Source organism: Scylla paramamosain, chromosome 8 (genome assembly GCF_035594125.1).
Source record: "Scylla paramamosain isolate STU-SP2022 chromosome 8, ASM3559412v1, whole genome shotgun sequence".
Classification (NCBI taxonomy): domain Eukaryota; kingdom Metazoa; phylum Arthropoda; class Malacostraca; order Decapoda; family Portunidae; genus Scylla; species Scylla paramamosain.
The window spans coordinates 4,094,939-4,120,000 of record NC_087158.1 but is presented as its reverse complement, the minus strand read 5'-3'; the positions used below and the strand labels follow the sequence as shown (position 1 = coordinate 4,120,000).

Below are 25,062 nucleotides of genomic sequence, written 5' to 3'. Positions count from 1 at the left end.
ATATATATATATATATATATATATATACGAGTATATATATATGTGCGCAATGACTTAACCTGCTCTCGTGCCCACGCTCTTGAATCTTCCGAGTTTTCCACCATCTGGCTACAACTACAGAGTCATTCTCATACTAAATTTATCTGTGCTGTATACCTCTCTCCTAACTCCTCTGACTATAAGAAATTCTTTGACTACTTAACTTCCAAAGTGGAGCACATTCTGACCCTCTTCCCTTTTGCAGAGATCTCCATTCTTGGAGACTTCAGTGTTCACCACCAGCTTTGGCTTTCCTCTCCCTTCACTGACCATCCTGGTGAACTAGCCTACAACTTTGCTATCCTCCATGACCTAGAGCAATTGGTGCAACACCCTACTCGTATTCCTGACCGTCTTGGAGATACGCCCAACATTCTTGACCTTTTCCTGTCCTCCAATCCTTCTGCTTATGCTGTCACCCTTTCTTCTCCGATGGGCTCCTCCGATCACAATCTCATAAGTTTATCTTGTCCTATCACTCCAGTCCCTCCTCAGGATCCCCCTAAGCGAAGGTGCCTCTGGCGTTTTGCCTCTGCTTGTTGGGGGGACCTGAGGAGGTATTATGCTGATTTTCCTTGGAATGACTACTGCTTCCGTGTCAGAGACCCGTCTTTGTGTGCTGAGCGCATAACAGAGGTGATAATGTCTGGCATGGAGGCGTACATTCCTCACTCTTTTTCTCGTCCTAAACCTTCTAAACCTTGGTTTAACACAGCTTGTTCTCGTGCTATACATGATAGAGAGGTGGCCCACAAAGGGTACTTAAGCCTTCCATCACCAGAATCTCATGCACTTTATATTTCTGTCCGAAATCATGCCAAGTCTGTTCTCCAACTAGCCAAAAACTCCTTCATTAACAGAAAATGTCAAAACCTTTCAAGATCTAATTCCCCTCGTGATTTCTGGCATCTAGCCAAAAATATCTCCAATAACTTTGCTTTTTCTTCTTTCCCTCCTCTACTTCAACCAGATGGCACCACTGCTATCACATCTATTTCTAAAGCTGAACTCTTTGCTCAAACCTTTGCTAAAAACTCAACTTTGGACAATTCTGGGCTTGTTCCTCCCTCTCCTCCACCCTCTGACTACTTCATGCTACCTATTAAAATTCTTCGCAATGATGTTTTCCATGCCCTTGCTGGCCTAAACCCTCGGAAGGCTTATGGACCTGATGGGGTCCCTCCTATTGTTCTCCGAAACTGTGCCTCCGTGCTTGCACCTTGCCTAGTCAAACTCTTTCAGCTCTGTCTGTCAACATCTACCTTTCCTTCTTGCTGGAAGTTTGCCTACATTCAACCTGTTCCTAAAAAGGGTGACCGCTCTAATCCCTCAAACTACCGTCCTATTGCTTTAATTTCCTGCTTATCTAAAGTTTTTGAATCTATCCTCAACAGGAAGATTCTTAAACATCTATCACTTCACAACCTTCTATCTGATCGCCAGTATGGGTTCCGTCAAGGCCGCTCTACTGGTAATCTTCTGGCTTTCCTTACTGAGTCTTGGTCATCCTCTTTTAGAGATTTTGGTGAAACTTTTGCTGTGCCTTGGACATATCAAAAGCCTTTGATAGAGTCTGGCACAAAGCTTTGATTTCCAAACTACCCTCCTACAGTTTCTATCCTTCTCTCTGTAACTTCATCTCAAGTTTCCTTTCTAACCGTTCTATTGCTGCTGTGGTAGACGGTCACTGTTCTTCTCCTAAATCTATTAACAGTGGTGTTCCTCAGGGTTCTGTCCTGTCACCCACTCTCTTCTTATTATTCATTAATGATCTTCTAAACCAAACTTCTTGTCCTATCCACTCCTACGCTGATGATACCACCCTGCACTTTTCCACGTCTTTTCATAGATGTCCAACCCTTCAGGAGGTAAACATATCACGCAGGGATCCCAGAGAACGCCTGGCTTCTGATCTTTCTAAAATTTCTGATTGGGGCACAGCAAACTTGGTATTGTTCAATGCCTCAAAAACTCAATTCCTCCATCTATCAACTCGACACAACCTTCCAGACAACTATCCCCTCTTCTTCAATGACACTCAACTGTCCCCCTCTTCTACACTGAACATCCTCGGTCTGTCCTTTACTTATAATCTGAACTGGAAACTTCACATCTCATCTCTAGCTAAAACAGCTTCTATGAAGTTAGGTGTTCTGAGATGTCTCCGCCAGTTTTTCTCACCCCCCCCCCAGCTGCTAACTCTGTACAAGGGCCTTATCCGTCCATGTATGGAGTATGCTTCACATGTCTGGGGGGGTTCCACTCATACTGCTCTTCTAGACAGGGTGGAATCAAAAGCTTTTCGTCTCATCAACTCCTCTCCTCTAACTGACTGTCTTCAGCCTCTCTCCCACCGCCGCAATGTTGCATATCTAGCTGTCTTCTACCGCTATTTTCATGCTAACTGCTCTTCTGATCTTGCTAACTGCATGCCTCCCCTCCTTCCGCGGCCTCGCTGCACAAGACTTTCTTCTTTCTCTGACCCCTATTCTGTCCACCTCTCTAACGCAAGAGTTAACCAGTATTCTCAATCATTCATCCCTTTCTCTGGTAAACTCTGAAACTCCCTGCCTGCTTCTGTATTTCCACCTTCCTATGACTTGAATTCCTTCAAGAGGGAGGTTTCAAGACACTTATCCACCAATTTTTGACCACTGCTTTGAGCCTTTTATGGGACTGGCATTTCAGTGGGCATTTTTTTTATTAGATTTTTGTTGCCCTTGGCCAGTATCCTTCCTACATAAAAAAAAAATATATATATATATATATATATATATATATATATATATATATATATATATATATATATATATATATATATATATATATATATATATATGAGGAACACTGGCCAAAGGGTAAAAAAGATCTTAAAAAGAAAAAAAAAACTGAGATGACGGTCCCAGAATAGTGTCCGAAGCGGCAGTCAAAAGCTGAAGGATGTCTTGAAACCTCCCTCTTGAAGGAGTTCAAGTCATAGAAAGGCGGAAATACAGAAGCAGGCAGGGAGTTCCAGAGTTTACCAAAGAAAGGGATTGGGAATACTGGTTAACTCTTGCATTAGAGAGGTGGACAGAATAGGAGTGAGAGAAAGAAAAAAATCTTGTGAAGCGAGGCCGCGGGAGGAGGGCAGGCATGCAGTTAGCAAGATCAGAAGAGCAGTTAGCTTGAAAATAGCGGTAGAAGATAGATAGAGATGCAACGTTGCGGCGGTGAGAAAGAGGCTGAAGGCAGTCAGTTAGAGGAGAAGAGATGATGAGACAAAAAACTTTCCATTCCACCTTGTCTAAAAGAGCGGTATGAGTGGAGCGCCCCTCCCCCCCCTACATGTGAAGCATACTCCATACATGGAAGCATAAGGCCCTTGTACAGAGTTAGCAGCTGGGGTGTTGAGAAAAACTGGCTGAGTCGTCTCAGAACACTAAACTTCATAGAAGCTGTCTTAGCTAGAGCTAGATGTGAAGTTTCCAGTTTAGATTATAAGAAAAGGACAGGCCGAGGATGTTCAGTATAGAAGAGGGGGGACAGTTGAGTGTCATTGAAGAAGAGGGGATATTTGTCTGAAAGGCTGTGTCGAGATGATAGATGGAGGAATTGAGTTTTGAGGCATTGAAAAATACCAAGTTTTCTCTGCCCCAATCAGAAATTTTAGAAAGATCAGAAGTCAGGCGTTCTGTGGCTTCCCTGTATGAGCTGTTTATTTCCTAAAGGGTTGGACGTCTATGAAAAGATGTGGAAAAGTGCAGGGTGGAATCATCAGCGAACGAGTGGATAGGATAAGAAGTTTGGTTTAGAAGATCATTGATGAATAATAGGAAGAGTGTTGATGACAGGACAGAACCATGAGGAACACCAATGTTAATAGATTTATTAGAAGAACTACAGCAGCAATAGAATGGTCAGAAAGGAAACATAAGATGAAGTTACAGAGAGAAGGATAGAAGCTGTGGGAGGATACTTTGGAAATCAAAGCTTTGTGCCAGACTCTATCAAAAGCTTTTGATATGTCCAAGGCAACAGCAAAAGTTTCACTAAAACCTATAAAAGAAGATGACCAAGACTCGGTAAGGAAAGCCAGAAGATCACCAGTAGAGCGGCCTTGACGGAACCCATACTGGCGATCAGATAGGAGGTTGTAAAGTGAGAGGATAGATTCAAAAACTAGATAGGTAGGAAATTAAAGCAATAGAACGGTAGTTTGAGGGATTAGAACGATCACCCTTTTTAGGAACAGGCTGAATGTAGGCAAACTTCCAGCAAGAAGGAAAGGTAGATGTTCACAGACAGAGTTGGAAGAATTTGACTCAGCAAGGTGTAAGCACGGAAGCGCAGTTTCGGAGAACAATAGAAGGAATCCCATCAGGTCCATAAGCCTTCCGAGGGTTTAGGCCAGCAAGGGCATGGAAAACATCATTGCGAACAATTTTAATAGGTAGCATAAAGTAGTCAGAGGGTGGAGGAGAGGGAGGAACAAGCCCAGAATCGTCCAAGATAGTGTTTTTAGCAAAGGTTTGAGCGAAGAGTTCAGCTTTAGAGATAGATGTGATAGCAGTGGTGCCATCTGGTTGAAATAAAGGAGGGAAAGAAGAAGAAGAAGCAAAGTTATTGGAGATATTTTTGACTAGATGCCAGAAGTCACGAGGGGAGTTAGATCTTGAAAGATTTTGACACTTTCTATTAATGAAGGAGTTTTTTGGCTAGTTGGAGAACAAACTTGGCATGGTTCCGAGCAGAAATATAAAGTGCATGAGATTCTGGTGATGGAAGGCTCAAGAACCTTTTGTGGGCCACCTTTCTATCATGTATAGCACGAGAACAAGCTGTGTTAAACCAAGGTTTGGAAGGTTTAGGTCGAGAAAAGAGTGAGGAATGTACTCCTCCGTGCCAGACACTATCATCTCGGCACACAGAGACGGGTCTATCACGAAAGCAGTAGTCATTCCAAGGAAAATCAGCAAAATACCTCCTCAGGTCCCCCCAGCTAGGAGAGGCAAAACGCCGGAGGCACCTTCACTTAGGGGTATCCTGAGGAGGGACTGGACCAATAGGACAAGATACAGATATGAGATTGTGATCGGAGGAGCCCAACGGAGAAGAGAGGGTAACAACATAAAGAGAAGGATTAGAGGTAAGGAAAAGGTCAAGATAGTTGGGTGTATCTCCAAGACAGTCAGGAACACGAGTAGGGTGTTGCACCAACTGGTCTAAGTAGTGGAGGCTAGCAAAGTTGAAGGCTAGTTCACCAGGATGGTCAGTGAAGGGAGAGGAAAGCCAAAGCTGGTGGTTAATATTGAAGTCTCCAAGAATGGAGATCTCTGCAAAAGGGTAGAGTCAGAATGTGCTCCACTTTGAAAGTTAAGTAGTCAAGGAATTTCTTATAGTCAGAGGAGTTAGATGAGAGGTATACAGCACAGATAAATTTAGTTTGAGAGTGACTCTGTAGTCGTTGCCAGATGGTGGAGAACTCGGAAGATTCAAGAGCGTAGGCACGAGAGCAGGTTAAGTCATTGCGCATATAAACGCAACATCCAGCTTTGGATTGAAAATGAGGATAGAGAAAGTAGGAGGGAACAGAAAAGGGGCTACTGTCAGTTGCCTCAGACAGCTTTGTTTCAGTGAGGAAAAGAAGATGTTTAGTAGAGGAGAGGTGGTGTTCTATAGATTGAAAATTAGATCTTAGACCGCGAATGTTACAGAAGTTAATGAAGAAAAAGTTGAGAGGGGGTGTCAAGATACTTATGGTCGATACCAGAAGAGCAGTCCGACCTGGTGACATTTGTGGTCCCCTCCCCAGATGGGGACTATGAGGCTGGTGTAGTAGTCGCCATAATAATTTTGAATTTTGAGTGAAGGGTGTGTGTGTGTAATTAGGTGGTTGTAGTTTTGTGTGAAGGAAGAGTGTTGTCTTTAGAGGGTAGGCTGTGACTGTCCCCTTGTGTTGTGAGACACAAAGAGAAATGTTGTGAGGTCACAGCTGGGTTTAAAGATAAGCTCACAGAACCCCCTGATCCACTGCTTTAGACCCCACTGGGAGTAATTATCGTTTCGGCAGGTGCCTACTGCCTCCTCCAATATTTGCTTTGCTTGCTTGTTTGTTTGTTTTTACCTTTATTCATGTAAGAGGGAGTCTAGCCAAGGGCAACAAAAAGATGAAAAAAAAGGGCCCACTGAATGTGCCAGTCTCTAAAGGAGGAAAGACCAAAAAGCCCTGAAAGACTTTAGTATATAAGCAGGAGGAAATACAGAAATAGGCAGGGAGTTCCAGAGTTTATCACTAAAAAAAAGGATGAAAAATTTAAAATATTGGTTAACTCTTGCATTACATAATGGGATGGACAACACAGAGGACAGAGAACGTAAAAAAAAATGTACGACGAGATCATGGGAGGAGAGGAGGCATGCAGTTAACAAGTTCAGAGGAGCACTCAGCGTGAAAATAACAATAGAAGGCAACAAGAAATGCAACTCTGCAGCGAAAAGAAAAAGAGTGAAAACGAAAATCTTTTGATTTCACACTGTTCAAGAGTGAGAGATGAGTGGAAACCTCCTCTCCCCCATACATATGTGGATCGTACTTCATACCGTGTGTAGAATACTAAATTTTAGACCTCCGCTGGTGCAGAAGCAGAGCCGGATACGTATTTCTCAAAAAAAAAAAAAATGCTGTTGCTAATATAATTTCGGATGTTAAAACACTGATATTTACGAATGCGCGTGTGATTGCGGATTATTTTTACCTCCATATTGCAGTGACGGATGTGAAAGTAAATATTTTTTCACATACAGAGTGCATCGTATCTGCGACACAAAGCTTCAGAAAGGATAGAGAGAGAAGAAAGCAAGTAAACAAAAAATAAATCAATTTGGTCGTCGTCAGGTCTGACTAGGGGAGATTTGGTCGTCGTCAGGTCTGGCCAGGGGAGATTTAATTGTCGTCAGCTCTGGCCTGAGGAGACTTGGTCGTCGTCAAGTCTGGCCAGGAGAGATTTAGTCGTCGTCAGCTCTGGCCAGGGGAGAGTCGACCTTCGTCAGGTCTGGCCAGGGGAAATTTGGTCGTCGTCAGGTCTGGTCAGGGGAGATTTAATCGTCATCAGGTCTGGCCAGGGGGGATTCAATCGTCGTCATTTCTGGCCAGGGGAGATTTGATTGTCGTCGGGTCTGGCAAGGGGAGATTTGATCATCATCAGGTCTGGCCAGGGGGGACTTGGTCGTCGTCATGTTTGGCCAGAAGAGATTTGATCGTCGTCGGGTCTGGCCAGGAGAGATTTGATCGTCGTCAAGTTTGGCCACGGGAGTTTTGGCCAGGCTGAGTTTGGTCGTTGTTAGGTTTTGGCAAGGGTAGGTTTGATTGTCAGGCCAGGTGTCTCAGTCGGTGGGTCCTGCTGGTCTCATCACAAGGAACAGCCTGAGGGATTCACCATCCTCGAACTGGCCCGCGATGAAATGGGCAACGAGGGATTCTCCGTTTTAAAGTTCGCATGCGACGAACTGGACGACAAGGGATTCCCCATCGTAATATACCCCCGTGTAATATTCGCCAAGGTAATATTCGCCAGAGGGAGACTGGCCATTAGAAGACTCGGGCATAGGAGTTACTTGCTCACTCTCACACTTCATTTTTCGCTAACTTTCACTCACGCTTGCTTTCTCTCTCACTCATGCTGACTCACAATCAGTCTCACTCTAATTAGCACTCACGCTCACGCTTAATCTTTCACTTATTTTCATAATGTAACGCACGCTTGTTTTCGCCTTCTCTCTGACTCATGCTTATTGTCACGTATTCCTTCCTCTCCACACTTATTCTCACTTTATCAATTTCTCAACTAATTCACTGCTACTTTTCATTCAACTCATTTACGGTTAGGACCCTCACTCTCACTCTGAGTCTCTCTCTCTCTCTCTCTCTCTCTCTCTCTCTCTCTCTCTCTCTCTCTCTCTCTCTCTCTCTCTCTCTCTCTCTCTCTCGTCTGTATTGTCATGCCCAGTCACGCTTGTATATGTGACATGTATGAAATAAACGTCAGCGGAGATAGTTATGTTTTGGGTTACTCGGAAAAACAGCAACAAAGAATTTCACAAGAATAAATGTCACAGTGGAAATAACGCAAGAATAAAAGTCATACTGAAAATTACACAGGAATAAATCGTAAATGAATAAATGGCACAGGAATAATTATAAAGATCACATAAAAAAAAAAATGCAAAAGTCTTATTGTAATAAACGTCACACGAAAAAAAAAATAGATGAGTAGAAAAGTACCAAGAGAAATATGTCACAGATTTTGGACTAGGAAAATATTGCACATGGAAACTAAGAAAAAACAAATTTATTACAAAAAAAAAGTCAAATAGAAGTAGAAAATATAAATAAAATGAAAGCAAATAAGTAACAAAAATAATACGTATAAAGATGATGATGATGATGATAATAATTATAATAATAATAATAATAATAATAATAATAATAATAATAATGATAATAATAATAATAATGATAATAATAATAATAATAATAATAATAATAACAATAATATATCAGTCGTATATGTTTCATTGTTCATTGTGTTCCACGTGTTTGGTGCCCCCACATGGTTGAGTCTATCTATTTTTAAACCTTTTTCCTCCTCTCTCCCTCCCAAGGAAGCATCACATCTTCCGCATCTCATCGCCAATGTATCTGGGGGTAAACACCTGCTCGTAGGTCATTATTGCCTAGAATAACGACAACTGTGGTTGATTAATTTATTACCATCTGTAGCATCTGATTGGCCATCCCTTCATCTTTACCATTGGTCAGCTTCTCATGATCATGATCCACTTCTTTCCCATAAATAGACCTATATGTGTGGCTAAAGGTTAGTTTTCCTTTCTTTTTCTTCCAGTGTACCAGTCCTGGTACACCACCCCCCACCCCCTCTTGTGTATCCCAACTTCCCTAAATAAAAGTTATTTCGTAAAAAAAAAATATAATAATTAATTAATTAAAATTTTTTTTTTTTTAAGTTGTTTCTAGAAGTCAGCCATCAGAGAGAGAGAGAGAGAGAGAGAGAGTGGAAGCATCAATTCACGTTTGTCATATCAGTGTCTCAGCTCTCAAGAGTGTACTGTGTAAATAGGACGTCGTAATCATATCACCTGCACCATCATCAGTAAAAGAAGGAAAGGTTGTTACATGCTGCGTGTGTTTCCTTTGTTCGTACATGAATAATCTAACCACTTCTTCCAGACAAAAACTTCGCTCTCACTCTTAGATTTAATCATTCTCAGGTTTCAATATTTTGTATATATATATATATATATATATATATATATATATATATATATATATATATATATATATATATATATATATATATATATATATATATATATATATATATATATATATATATATATATATATATATATATATATATATATATATATATATATATATATATATATATATATATATATATATATATATATATATATATATATATATATATATATATATATATATATATATATATATATATATATATATATATATATATATATATATATATATATATATATATATATATATATATATATATATATATATATATATATATATATATATATATATATATATATATATATATATATATATATATATATATATATATATATATATGAGTGTGTGTGTATATTCTCTCTTGCTTAAATGTACTGTGTTATATATATTATCATGTCACGCATAGATGTTTGTGTATTATTCTTAAGGATTATTGCTTTTTTTTTTATTTAGGAGGGTCACTGGCCAAGGGCAACAAAAATCCAATAAAAAAAAAAATGCCCACTGAAATGCCAGTCCCATAAAAGGATCAAAGCAGTGGTCAAAAATTAATGGATAAGTGTCTTGAAACCTCCCTCTTGAATGAATTCAAGTCATAGGAAGTGGAAATACAGAAGCAGGCAGGGAGTTCCAGAGTTTACCAGAGAAAGGGACGAATGATTGAGAATACTGGTTAACTCTTGCGTTAGAGAGGTGGACAGAATAGAAGTGAGAGAAAGAAGAAAGTCTTGTGCAACGAGGCCGCGGGAGGAGGGGAGGCATACAGTTAGTAAGATCAGAAGAGCAGTTAGCATGAAAACAGCGGTAGAAGACAGCTAGAGATACAACATTGCCGCGGTGAGAGAGAGGCTGAAGACAGTCAGTTAGAGGAGAGGAGTTGATGAGACGAAAAGCTTTTGATTCCACCCTGTCTAGAAGAGCAGTATGAGTGGAACCCCCCCAGACATGTGAAGCATACTCCATACATGGACGGATAAGGCCCTTGTACAGAGTTAGCAGGTGGGGGGGGGGGTGAGAAAAAGTGGCGGAGACGTCTCAGAACACCTAACTTCATAGAAGCTGTTTTAGCTAGAGATGAGATGTGAAGTTTCCAGTTCAGATTATAAGTAAAGGACAGACCGAGGATGTTCAGTGTAGAAGAGGGGGACAGTTGAGTGTCATTGAAGAAGAGGGGATAGTTGTCTGGAAGGTTGTGTCGAGTTGATAGATGGAGGAATTGAGTTTTTGAGGCACTGAACAATACCAAGTTTGCTCTGCCCCAATCATAAATTTTAGAAAGATCAGAAGTCAAGCGTTCTGTGGCTTCCCTGCGTGAAATGTTTACCTCCTGAAGGGTTGGATGTCTATGAAAAGACGTGGAAAAGTATAGGGTGGTATCATCAGCGTAGGAGTGGATAGGACAGGAAGTTTGGTTTAGAAAATCATTAATGAATAATAAGAGAGTGGATGACAGGACAGAACCCTGAGGAACACCACTGTTAATAGATTTTAGGAGAAGAACAGTGACCGTCTACCACAGAAGCAATAGAAAGGTCAGAAAGGAAACTTGAGATTACGTACTCTCTCGTATTATTATCATTATCATATCAGAATGTTAAGTATTGATGTCTGTCTATTATTCTTAAGTTATTGTTCATATATTACTTTTTATTATTTTTCATATCTTATTGCTCTTATTGTTATTATGTTCAATGCAAGGACACTTTTTTTTTTTTTTCTTTTTGTCGGGGGAGGCACTATACCAGCCGTATATGTTTCATTGTTCATTGTGTTCCACGTGTTTGGCGTCCCCACGTGGTTAAGACTATCTGTTTTTAAAGCTTTTTCCTCCTCTCTCCCTCTCAAGGGAGCATCACACCTTCCTCATATTCCTCACATCTCATCGCCGGTGTCTCTGGGGAAAACACCTGCTCACAGGTCATTGCCTAGAATAACGACAACTGTGGTTGGTTAACTCATTCCCATCAATAGCATCTGATTGGCCATCCCTTCATATTTACCATTGGTCAGCTTCTCCTGATCGTGATCCACGTCTTTCCCATTGGTAGACTTGTATGTGTAGCTAGAAGTTAGTCATCAGAGAGAGTCGAAGCATCAATTCAAGTCTGTCATATCAGTGTCTCAGCCCTCAAGAGTGTACTGTGTAAATCGGACATCGTCTTCATATCGCATGTACTGTCATCAGTAAAAGAAGATAAGGTGATGCGTGTTGTGTGTGTTTCCTTTATTTCACACATGAACAATCTAACCATGCAATCCAACTCCACACTACCTATCATATCATCATCATAGGAGAACTCCAACGAGCCTCCACATCTGTTGCTGCTACCATCACCTCAACATCCAGTAACAACCAGTAAGTCACCATCAAGGCAGTAGTAAGTGGTGACCAGTGGACTTATAAATTTACCAACAAGTGGCAGCGACTCCAATTAGAACAGTGGTGGCAAATGGATCCATATCTGATACAGCGGTGTGCAGTCACATCTGACGCTGTGGTGACAAGCGATTTATATCTAGAAGAAGAAGAAGAAGAAGAAGAAGAAGAAAAAGAAGAAAAAGAAGAAGAAGAAGAATGATGATGATGATGATGATGATGATGATGATGATGATGATGATGATAATAATAATAATAATAATAATAATAATAATAATAATAATAATAATAATAATAATAATAATAATAATAAAAATAATAATAATGATAATAATAATAATAGTAGTGATAATAATAATAGTAATAATAGTAATAATAATAATAATAATAATAATAATAATAATAATAATAATAATAATGATGATAGTAATAATAATAATAATAATAATAATAATAATAATAATAATAATAATAATAATAACAACAACAATAATGATAATAATAATAATAATAATAATAATAATAATAATAATAATAATAATAATAATAATAATAATAATAACAAAACAATAATAATAACAAAACAATAATAATAAATAAATAATTAGATAAATAAATAAATAACTCACATCAATAAATATATTATACATATACACTTTTGCTTAAAAGCCAAGTTGATGTAGCATTCAAAAACAGATGTAGTTGACGAACAAATGAACAACCACGTTCGGCAGTTAATTTCAACAGGGTGGAAGAAAATAATGAGAAAACTGTGAAGAGGAAGCAGTGATATGGTTTAAAGCTAAGGCATTAATGTTGAGGGGACACCAAGCCAGTGGTGGTGGAGTAAAGAACACAAGCAAGGTGCAAAGCAGTGGATATCGCGCCGTTCATCACTTTCAAGGAACTACTAAGACCGACAACTGTACCACGGTGATCCAAATCAACAGACAAACACGGAACAATGAATCTCATGGAATTAATATCTCTATCAAGCGAATGGAGGCGACATCCAGACACGTGAACACTATTCAAAATGGGGCAAAATAAAAGCATAAAATAATTTAATCACAGTAGTAAATGTACAATGGGATTTATGAAGCAAGCCCGATTTCCTTATGATTAAAGAAGACACGGAGCGGATGCGCATTTCATGTGTCAGTATGGAGTTAAGCATGCAAAGATCGAACACCTCTACAATTTATTTACCAGCGATAAGCCATGGAGGATGAAAGGAAGCCAAAGGATGAAATTTACTGATAATACTATAATCCATCTTTTTTTTTTTTTTTCATTAAAATTCATGTCCCATAACTAACATCAAGAGGAGATCCTGGTTAGGGCTTTCGATGATCAGAGAAAGAAATCGAAGAATAAGAAATTGTGTCATCGGCATAAGGAATTAATCTATTTTCAAGACCGATGCCCAGTTAGAAGTGAAAGACATTAAAGAATAGAGGACCAAGAACACTGCTCTGTGGGACAACCGAAACCACAGGAACAGAAACAGAGGAAATTTCATCAACAAGAACACACAGATCTATTAGATAAAAATTGTGTGGTAGCCTTACGAAGTTAAAGAAGACAGAAGAAACAGGAAAAGAAGAGGGAACGGAAAAAAACATGAAGAAGAAAGAGGGATTAAAGAAAATAGAAAACCCTGTACCAACGAAACTGTTTTGTTTTGAAACACTTGGTGTGAATGGATGAGAAGGCCCAAGCAGACTTGACCCACACGGAAAAAAAAAATTATAAACATTTATGAGACCGTGACCCGGTATCGGCACCAAGCGCATCACCGAGGTGACACTGTGCAAAAGAGAGGAAAAACAAGGTGACTCGTGCGAACCTACCCTTGCCTATCATCCCCCAACCCCTCACTCGGCTCTTGTACCCCACACCCCGCCCTGACAAATATCGCCTCGCCTGTGGCGGGTCACATACATGAATTGTACCGCTCCATGCAAACAATGTGAGATATATGAGAATTTCCTCCTTAACACACACACACATATATATATATATATATATATATATATATATATATATATATATATATATATATATATATATATATATATATATATATATATATATATATATATATATATATATATATATATATATATATATATATATATATATATATATATATATATATATATATATATATATATATATATATATATATATATATATATATATATATATTTTTTTTTTTTTTTTTTTTTTTTTTTTTTTTTTTTTTTAGGAAAAATGTAACATATGCTATGGTACATTAGGTCATGTAAACGAGGTAGAAATTGGACAGTTAATAGCAAAGAGACCAGGGAGCAGAGAATGAAAGAGAGGTTCCAGACATGAGAGGCGCCTGAGGCAACTTGGACAAGTACGGCATGCTACTCGTAACTGGAGCTTGAAAGTTGAGTGATGCAGTCCCAGTAAATATTATTTCATTAGGTGAAAAGGAGGAATACTTATAGCATGTTTAAAATATAGGATTTTCTGTTTGATTTTTAGGTGTACTTGTGTGTAATTTCTTAAAATGAACTTAAGTATTGAGTTACTGTGACACAAAATGCGGGTACTGTTGTGAACTGATTTGTAAAATTATTTGCGAGTTGCTGAAGGTTATTATTATTATCATTACTGTACTCAATTTTAATTAAGTAAATGTAGAAAATCTAACGTGTACGTACGTATTGTTACAGAGAGAGGGAGAGAACGAGTGAAGGAGGTTATTTGATAAAACTACATAGTTGTTTCAGATCAGAAAGGGGTTTAATTGGTTTTCTTTTGTGATGTTGGCTTCTCCATGAAGCTTGTCAAGGGGTTTAATTGGTTTTCTTTTGAGATGTTAGCTTCTCCATGAAGCTTCAAGGTTTCACTTTTGATGCTTGAAGCTTCGAGCTCTGCTGACCCGGGCTTCATACGAAGAGATAAGTACTGTTAGCAGGGACGGGAAAGGGTACTTCGGATCGAGCCTTCGTCCGTTTGGAGAGGAAGCCACAACCAGCCTAGCCAAGCATAGTTCTTAAGCCTTTACCTTCAAGTTGTAATGTCAGCGCCACGCCCCGCTCCCTGCCACTCTGTGTTCCGTGTCTTTGCACCGCCGTGCGATCGTGGCATTCATGGGTGTGTTTTTGTGTGTGCATCGATAGACCACGTAGCACTGTGAATAAACGGGTTCAAGTACACTTCCCTGTGTTCCTGTTTCACACCTACGTGTGCTCGTTGCATTCATGGGTGTTTCGTGCCTGCACCGAAAGACCCACGTAACGGTATACAGCCCCTTGTGGCCACTAGTTAAATAATATAATTGAAACTAGTGTGAAAACTTACAAGTACGACAATATACTAACAAGCATCCCACCAATGCCATAAAGGAGGGTACAGGGAGTGGAAGAGCAGATATTATTAATAGTTGGGAGGTGTAGTTCAGAAAGGATGTTATTAATATTCTACGTAGACAAGTAAGAAAACTCCTGTATTGTGTGTGTGTGTGTGTGTGTTGTTTGCCGGATTTAAGTGGTGGGACTTTTCCTGATAGTCGTTGGATCTGAAAGTGAATGAGAAAACTTGGATCACCTGAAGATCCGCCAGCCCACAGGGATCACCTGAAGATCCGCCACCCCAGATTGTCTCACCTGAAGATCCACCACCCCAGATTGTCTCACCTGAAGATCCGCCACCCCAGACTCTCTCACTTGGTTAGGTTAGGTTAGGTTAGCCTAACCTAACCTAACCTAACAACATGAACGCATTAAAAAACTGAGTGGATATAAAAAATGCAGAAAAAAATTTACTTCATTAAAAGTATGGGATCACCTGAAGATCCGCCACCCCAGATTGTCTCACCTGAAGATCTGCCACCCCAAGTGCGGCTGGGGTGGCGGATCTTCAGGTGATCCGAAAACTTAAGCTAAGCGCGACTTTTATGCCTGTGACTTTAGTGGCTGCCTGTCGTATGAAAATGAAATATTTGTGGTGCAATGGACCATAGCCGAGGGAGATTTTAGTGGTTATCTCAGCAAATGAATGCGCTCGGGATCCATTTTCGAAATAACCCCACACGACGTGATATGATGGCTCGGCAGCGCGCACGAGCAACTTGTGCGGCAGTAGTGTGCTGCTGGGTAAGATGGTCGCATTGCACCTCTACCAGGATCTATTACGAGTGGTCACTACTTCATGAGCTGGCATATGTAAATAATTATCAGATTAAAGTAAAGATGAATTTCATAGACATAACTGATTGAAAATCTTCGTAATGAATTATAAATGTTTAACACTATAATCCAAAGTTGAAGGAATACATACATACATTTACAAAGGCTGGCTACCCCAAAAAAGCGGGATAGCCAAGACAAGACAAGACACAACTTTCACACCTTTCTTATCCCGCTGGCTCCAGATGGAGAAGAGAGATACCCCTACTCACTTTACGGGGATCAGTCCCACAGCTTGGACAGTTTTGTCCGGAAACAAGGCTCCTTTATAAGTATTCATTCCCTACCACACATTACTGTTTCACACCTATGTGAGACCATCGATGTTTGGCGTCTCACTCAGAGGTCGCAAGGTCACGTCACGCATTCACAACTGCTCTCCATTCACTTCTGTCATGCACAGTCACTCTGCTATGCCCTAATGTCAGTCATCTTCCCTTTAAGACTTCCTTTATACTATCTATCCATCCCTTAAGTGGCCTACCTCTCAAGCCCACGCCTCTCACTCTTAATCTAACCATCTTCTTCACCAGCCTATAATCCTCCATTCTCTCAACTTGTCCACGATCTCAGCGCACATTGCTCTGTTCCTGCCGTTTTCATTTGCACTTCTCATTTCTGACAGTCCACTAGGCACTCCCACATACTCCGTAGACATCTCATCTTCATTACATTCAGTCTCTTCTTGTCGTCTACTCCCAAGCCTCAGCACCGTGCAGCGCAGTAGGCACTACTATCGTTCATGTAATATATTCTCTTTAGTATATTAATTTCAAATGCCATACTCTCAAATAGTCTATTCATGTTTCCTAACACTTGTCCTGCTTCCTTCACACCAGCTCTAACTTGTCTCTACTACTCCTTCATCCTCGGCTACTGTAGATCCAAGATATTTGAAACAGTCTTCCTCCTCCAGCTTACATTTATTCTAACACCTGTCTCCCTGGTGCACTTCATTACCTTATTCCTTCCTACATTAACCTTCAGAGTTTCTTTCCCCTGCGTATCTGCCCAAACTCCTCTATCAGCCTAGTTAACTTCTCTGTATCTGCAACCAGTGTTATGTCATCAGCAAACAGCAACTGATTCAAACTCCATTCTTCACTCTGTTGTTACTAGTTGGAGTACTGCAATTAAAAAATAAATAAATAAATAAATAAGTAAGCATGAAGAAACAAGTGATGATTGAGGTCTATGATTGGTTGTGGAATGCATTTTCTGCCAAGGTAGGAGTTGTCTTTGGCACATAGCAGTTTCATCACATCAGTGTACTGTTGAATTGATGGGAATGTTGACAGCCACAAAGAATTGGACAAGTGTGAGCTCTACAAAGATTTGTGGGACGCAAACATCACAACAAGAAAATAATAATAATAAATGAATAATTAAATAGATCAATAAATAATTAATTAATGGATAAATAGAATAAAAAACAAGCAAATAAATAAATAAATAAACTAAGATGAAATACGTAAAAAAAAAAAATATTATAATAATAACAAATGAAAATAATAAAATAAATGGTTTTAGTTTAACAAAGATTCTTGTTAGCCTTCCGTTTTCTGCAGGCTTTTCCCTGGCTGCCTTCCTACCCCCTTCACCGCCACACGTATTCACAGCCTTCCCTCCTGTCTTATGCTGCCGCTAAATGGGTGCTTCTGTTCTACGATCTGCTTACTGAGCGCCTTTTGTACTTTGCAACCCAGTCTTCAAACCTGTTTCCTGCAAAGCTTCCGTGGTCTTGCCTGAGAGGCTTGGCTTGGTGGTTGATAGCTGCCTGCAACGCTACTCTGCCATACACCAGTTTTGTTCTCCACCTCACAGTCTCTTTGTTGCCCACCAGCCCACCCACCACAACTGCACATGTTCCTGTGGCCAGCAGCCTTTGCTGAATGTCAGTTGCATCAGTGGTGCTTTTTCCTGAGCATGCTGACCCAGCAAAGAACAGGCAGGAGCTGGGCTTCCATCTCATGGTTTCCTCCTGCCACACATATTGTACATGTATATGCTGCCTCTTAACTCACAGCTTTGCTGTCTATTGCTGGCCCTGCTGTTGGGCCCTTCACTTCTATAATAGTGTCCTCTGCTTTTTGTGGGCCTCTGATCAGGCTTGTTATACCTGCCTACACTTATCAGCCTTGCTGTATAGCATCCTAGCTTTTTTTTTTTTGTAACATTGCATTTAAGCTGCCTTTAAGTATCATATGCAATCTTTGTGCTTATTCCTTTTAAACTTTACTATCAACTGAAATAAAAAATGAAATAAAATTCATTTTGATAAAAGTAACTTTAGCCTTCATGGAATTCCTGTCGGCAATAGAACATGGTAGGGTGTGCAAGGAAAATCTTCAGTGATTGGCTTGATCCACTGGATGTCAGCGATGACCAGCTCTTATGTTCTCATGAGATCCTGCACCTTTTGACTCCTTAGTGAGTAACCCTTCATTTGTTTCTGTGTATTTATTTTCATTTGATGTATATGAAACTTCAAAACTAACTGCTGTGTTTTTCAGTTATCAAATTATATTACCAATTTACTTTTAGTGGTGATTCATTACATTATCTCACCTCAAAAATTGGTGCTAAAATTCTTTAGCAAAATTTTGCTAGTAATTGTCAGCATATCAGTGTCACCTATGAATTACTTGCTTTTTTTATCATATATTTTCATGTTTGTCTCCTGTAAATGTAAAAGTTATTAAACAAGTGTACCTGAAAAGCCAAATTGTTTCTCCATAATATTAAGATTTTTTCTTATGAGGCGGGAGATCAATCTGAATGAGAATTAAATAGATTGGACAATAAAGTGAAGGTTAATTTTATGAACAAGAAATGGATACTAGTATGTGATGGTTAATTATTTATGAACAAGGTCTTTTAAGTTATTTTTTGCCAGGACTAATCCTTCACATGTGCTTCTATCATTGCAGGTGATTCAGGTTATCCTCTGGAGCCCTTACTAATGACTCCTGTAAGCCAGCCAAGAACTGCTGACAAGCTGGCCTACCACAGCCATGCAAAGATACATGTGATGGTGGAGCAAACATTTGGGACACTGAAATCCAGTCCACTGTCTGCATGAGTCAGGCTGCAGCCTGCAGTACCACATGGTTAAAAGTGCTCATATAGAAGTAGCATCTGTGCAGTAGCATAACATGTGCATCCAAAAAAGAATAAGCCACTACTTAATGATGATGACCCTAAAGCTGAAGAATATAGAGGAGGTATTCAAGCTGGGCTGGCTCACTGCAGGGCTCTCATTGAAAATGTCTTCATAGACACTCTCTCTCTCTCTCTCTCTCTCTCTCTCTCTCTCTCTCTCTCTCTCTCTCTCTCTCTCTCTCTCTCTCTCTCTCTCTCTCTCTCTCTCTCTCTCTCTCTCTCTCTCTCTCTCTCTCTCTCTTTTTCTCACTGTGGCTATACCTTGATCAAGTTTTGTAATTGAGAACTCCTGTGTCACCTCACTCTGCCCACAAGCTGCTGGACTGGGATGACTGTTGATGGGGTGGGAATTTATTTTATTAATTAATCCATTTTATTTTTTATTGAAGATACAGCTTTCAACCATTATGCATTGAATGACATTAGTTACATTTCCCAAGTTGACCTCCAGACAGACAGACTAAGCACTCTAATTTTTTTAGTAGTAGTAGCAGTAGTTAATAAATTATCATTATTATTATTATTATTATTATTATTATTATTATTATTATTATTATTATTATTATTATTATTATATAAAGTGAGTGCAAGAGTCCCTCTTTTCTGTTAGGAGCTGAGGGGCTAGGAAAGTGGTGTAAAGAGTGTGAATATGAAAGTTGCATGCCTTGTTTTGGCTATCCCCCTTTTTGGAGGAGACAGCCTTGATATACATATGTGTGTATGTAGGTATTATTATTAATATTATTATTATTATTATTATTATTATTATTGTTATTATTGTTTTTATTATCAGTAGTTTTAGTAGTATTAGCAGTACCATTTGTATTGTAGCAACACATTAGATGTAGCTTAATTCTTGCTTTCCTGCAGGAATTTGATGACGTCAAAGTCCTGAGGGCCTTGGTCTGCCCGCTGCTTCACCTCCTTGAATGTGTACTCCTGCAGGAGGGTGCCATCCTCAAAGATGGGTACCAGCAGATCCTGGGGGGACATGCCATGGGCTAGGGTGGGACATGCCATGGGCTAGGGTAGGTCATGGGCAGCTTCTGTGTTTATATGTTTAGATCTTTACTGGTGTAGTGATGGGCATGGTGAATGGTTACTGTTGCAGAAAGTGGTGTATATATGTATGTGAATGTATGTGAAGGATTGGCATGGATGGCAATATTAACAATGTGTTTCTCTCTCTCTCTCTCTCTCTCTCTCTCTCTCTCTCTCTCTCTCTCTCTCTCTCTCTCTCTCTCTCTCTCTCTCTCTCTCTCTCTCTCTCTCTCTCTCTCTCTCTCTCTCTGCCAGCACATAATTTTGAATTTTATGAACCTATTCCATAGTCTCTTTTCCTTACACACACACACACACACACACACACACACACACACACACACACAAACTATGTGAAAGAAAAATAAAAGAAAGATGGATGGAACACTTGGAAAGAAATAAAGTTTTGGTAAATTGTCAATTTGGATTTAGGAGGGGAAGATCCATGAACTTACTGTCCTTTTATTCATAGGTAATCGACATTGTGCAGGAGAGAGATGGATGGGTGGATGGTGTCAACTTAGACCTGAAGAAAGCATTTGACAAAGTACCACACCGAAGATTGCTAAGGAAAATAAAAAATTATGGAAAAATTGGAGGAAGACTGCTGGAGTGGATGGAGGATTATCTGGATGATAGAGATGAGAACAGTAATACAAGACCAGAATTCATCTTGGCTGAAAGTAACTAGTGATGTTCCACAGGGGTCAGTGTTGGGACCGTTAATGTTTGTAATATATGTGAATGACATAAATAAAGAAATAAACAGTTACATGAACTTATTTGCAGATGATGCTAAGCTGATGAGAAGGGTAGAAAATATAAATGACTGTATGGTACTGCAAGATGATTTAAATAAGATAAATAGATGGAGTAAATCTTGGCAAATGTTATTCAGTTTAAGTAAATGTAAAGTAATGGAGTTTGGTAAGAGTAAGAAAAGAATACAGTATCATTATGAGATGGATGGTGTGAAGTTACAGAAATCAAAAAAAGTAACAGTTACTGAAAACTTGACTTCGGACAGACACATTGCTAAAATTACTGGAGAGACGATGAATTTGTTAAAAGAATAAGAATGACATTCTTATATGTAGATGAAGGAATGATAAAAAGTTGTTGATTTCCATGATAAGACCACGACTGGAATATGTAGCAGTGATGTGGTCTCCTTATGTAAAGAGGAATATTATAAAATTTGAAAGAGTACAGAGCAGTCACTAAGATGAATTCAGAGTTGAGTAAGTTGACTTATGGAGAGATTAAGAATGTTGGAAATTCCTACCCTTGAAAATAGGAGAGAGAGAGAGGAGATTTAATAAACATTTTATAGAAAGATAAATGGTATGGAAAATGTGGACAAAGAATGTTTTATAAACTTGGACATGCAGAGTACAAGGGGATACAGTAAGAAGTTGAAGAAAGTTAACTGTAGAAGAGTCATCAAAAAGTATAATAGTTTTCTTCACAGAAGTGTGAACAAATGAAATGAACTAAGTGAAAATGTTGTCAATGCCATAACTGACCATGCTTTTAAGACCAAACTGGATAGGTATAGAGAGTACACACACACACACACACACACACACACACACACACACATTGCTAAAGGAAAGGGAGGTGTAATGATAATGGCAAGAAAAGAGGCACAGACAAAAATAGTGAAATATGGAGAAGGAAATGCAGAAATAGTGAGTGTTAACTTGGAGGATAATAATGGAGAAATACTAATGGTAATAACAACCTATGTACTACCCCAAACAAATTCTTGGAGCAAGGAAGAATACAAGAAAATAATGGAAGATACCATTCAGTGTTTGAGTGAATTAATCAAAAGTATTAAAAGAGTATTATTAGTTGGTGACTTCAATTCCAAAGAAGTAAATTGGAAAATTTTGGAGAAAGAAGAAATGAGACTGTATGGGAAGAAAGATTTCTGAAGCTGACTATGGAAAACTCAATGATGCACTGGGTGACTAAAAATACAAGATATTCAGGAGATGATGAACCAGCAAGACTAGACCTAATACTAAGAAAGGGTATGGACCTAACTAAAGAATTAAGATAAGTGTGCCCCATTGGAAAAAGTGACCATGTAATGACAGAAATAGAGACTGATAATGATGTCAGTGAAGAGGATGAATCATACAAAGAAAAGAGAAAAACTATGGAAAACCAAATAAAGATGACCTTAAGAAATTTTATGAAGAAATGGACTACAAAAAGCTGAAAAGAGCAAATGATGTGCAAGATAAGTTTGACATTTTTATGGAAATAAATGTCCCATTATAAAAACCTAAAGAAAAAGGAAAATAGGTGTGGTTCAATGCAAGATGTGCAAGTGCAAAAAAAAATTGCACAAAAGAAAAAACAAAGAATGGGTAAGAATAAAAAGAAATCAAAACCATAAAAATAAAGAAGAAATAAATATGTGAAAGTAAGGAGAGAGGAAGAGAAACAATATGAAAAGGATATAGTTGAAAAGTGCAAGGACAAACCAAAACTGTTCTTCAGATTCATAATGGAAAAATTAAACTAAAAGAAAAACTACATTGAAGATGGAAATGAAACATATAAAGACCCAAAAGACACTAGTGAATTGCTAAACAAAAAGTTTCAACAGGTTTTCACAGAAGAAAAGAGAATTTAAAGAACCATAATGCAAGAAGACAAAAGCAAATATGGGAAATTATAGTAATTAAAAAGTTTATAAAGTGATGGAGGAACTGGAAAAGAGAAAAGCAACAGGACCAGATGGAGTATCAAGTTTCATCTTAAAAGAGTACAGAAAACAATTAACTGAACTAGTATGTGACATAATAAAGTGTTCATTATCAACTGGAAGAGTGCCTAAGGAATGGAAGAGAACAGACATAGTGCCAGTTTATAAAAGTGGAAAGAAATCATACACCAGTATCACTGACCAGCATAGTATGTAAGATCTATGAAAAAGTGTTAAAGAAGCGGTGGACAGAATTTCTAGAAAAAAATATATAATAAAAGAAACACAGTATGGCTTTTGACAAAAGCGATCATGTGTAACGAATTTGATGAGCTTTTATTCAAGAGTGACTGATATAACACAAGAGAGATGGATGGGTAGATTGTGTGTATTTACAGCTAAAAGAAAAGCTCTCAAAAAGTTCTCCACAACAGGTTATTAAGGAAGCTAGAAAATATAGGAGGATTAAACAGAAAAATATTAAAAAAAAACTGGATGGAAAGTTATTTAAAGGGAATAGAAGTGAGAATGGTAGTAAAAGATATTAAACTGAAATGGAGAAATGTAGAGAGTGAAGTACAACAAAGATCAGTGCTGGCACCAATACTTTTCCTGACCTACATAAATGATATGCCTGTAGGAATAAAGAGTTACATGAACTTGTTTGCAGATGATGCAAAGTTACAGACATATAAGAAACAACAAAGACTGCAAAATTGTACATGAGGATTTCAATAAAATTTGGGACTGGAGTAAGAAATGGGAGATGGAATTTAATGTGAAAAAATATCATGTAATAGAAATGAGAAAAAGTGAAGAGACCAAAATGGACATGTAAAATGGAAGATAAAGAAATAATAAAAGTACAAAAAGAGAAAGATCTGAGAGTGATAGTACAGGATAGTACAGTTGAAGAAGCATGTAGAAAAGATATTAAGAGATACTTATAAAATGGTGAGAAATATTGGAACAGCATTCCACTACACAGATAAAGATATGATGAGAAAGATAAGTACCACCATGATTAGACCAAAGTTAGAATATGCTGAATTAGTGTGGTCTCCCCATAACAAGAAACATGTAAAAAAAAAAATAGAAAGGATGCAAAGGATGGCAATAATAAAGATGATTCCAGAACTGAAAGAATTAACATATGAAGACAGGTTAAAGGAAATTAATCTGTCAGCACTGGAACAAAGAAGAGAAAGGGGAGACTTAATATGAATTTATAAATTGTAGAATAGAGTGGGAGAAATATATAATGAAAGCTGCTGCTAAAACAATAGGAAATACCAGATACACATGAGGACAGCAAAAAAATAAAAGAAAGATGCTTGAGTAACATAAAGAAATATAGAAGTTTGGAACAAGCTCAGTGAGGATGTAGTAGTGGCAATGAGTGTGCATAGCTTCTAGGAAAAACTGGACAAGTGTAGATATGGAGACAGGACCACATGAGCATAGCTTAGGCCCTGTAAATTACAACTAGGTAAACACACACACACATGCACACTTTGTCTATCTATCTATTTTTACCTCTCTACCTCATATGGAAAAGTGTTACAAAACTACAGTGTTCTGCATAGAAATATACTTAGTTGAACTAAAAGATGGAGAGATGACAAAGAAGAGTACATGGAAACATGAGGAAGAAGTAGACCTTGCAGGTCTGCATATTGCAACTAGGTACATTATCCTTACTCCTGACATCTTTTTCCACACCTGTGTGGGATTGACATACAGATTAGATCCACACAGTGATTTGACAGAGGGTTTATGCCAGATGTGGTCCCTGACACAAACCCCCTTATTTATCTAGGCTTTGGAATGGCACTTAAGTTGCTTTGCCTTGTGTCCTCAGCAGTTGGAGAACTAGGAGCAGGCAAGTATCCAAGAAAATTTCAACTGAAGCCAAGATTCAAACTTGGGACACCTTACATTTGATCAGATGTGCTACACTACAACACTTCCTATACTGCAACTAGAACATATGAAGCTGCAAGGAACATGGAAGCTGCAAGATGCCAACAGGCCTACATGTGGCAGTTCCTGTATCAAATGTACCTACCTATTTCCATCTATCGTCTATCATCCCCATCTGTTAAATCTTCTTTTAAAGCTCCTTAATGACTCAGCACTAACAACCTGATTACTGAGTATTCAATTCATC

General features: G+C 38.5%; 1 protein-coding gene and 2 long non-coding RNA genes across 4 annotated transcripts in view; 2 read left to right on the top strand and 1 right to left on the bottom strand.

The window, feature by feature from the left end:
• The first annotated feature begins 16,411 nt into the window (after positions 1–16,411).
• On the top strand, positions 16,412–19,704 carry LOC135102723 (uncharacterized). The gene is made up of 2 exons (XR_010269748.1): positions 16,412–18,397; positions 18,898–19,704. It is a non-coding gene; the product is annotated as an uncharacterized LOC135102723 (long non-coding RNA).
• Positions 19,497–25,062, bottom strand: part of LOC135102719 (nicotinamide phosphoribosyltransferase-like) — a 30,432-nt gene continuing 24,866 nt past the window's right edge. Inside the window, exon 12 of one of the 2 annotated variants that reach the window (XM_064008215.1) lies at positions 19,497–20,130. In XM_064008215.1, coding sequence (XP_063864285.1) covers positions 20,047–20,130 — 84 coding nt within the window. In that variant the 3' untranslated portion in view covers positions 19,497–20,046. The remainder of the gene's footprint in view (positions 20,131–25,062) is intronic. The other variant, XM_064008214.1, reaches the window with a different exon arrangement.
• Positions 20,018–22,639, top strand: LOC135102722 (uncharacterized). Its single transcript, XR_010269747.1, has 2 exons — positions 20,018–20,157; positions 20,643–22,639. It is a non-coding gene; the product is annotated as an uncharacterized LOC135102722 (long non-coding RNA).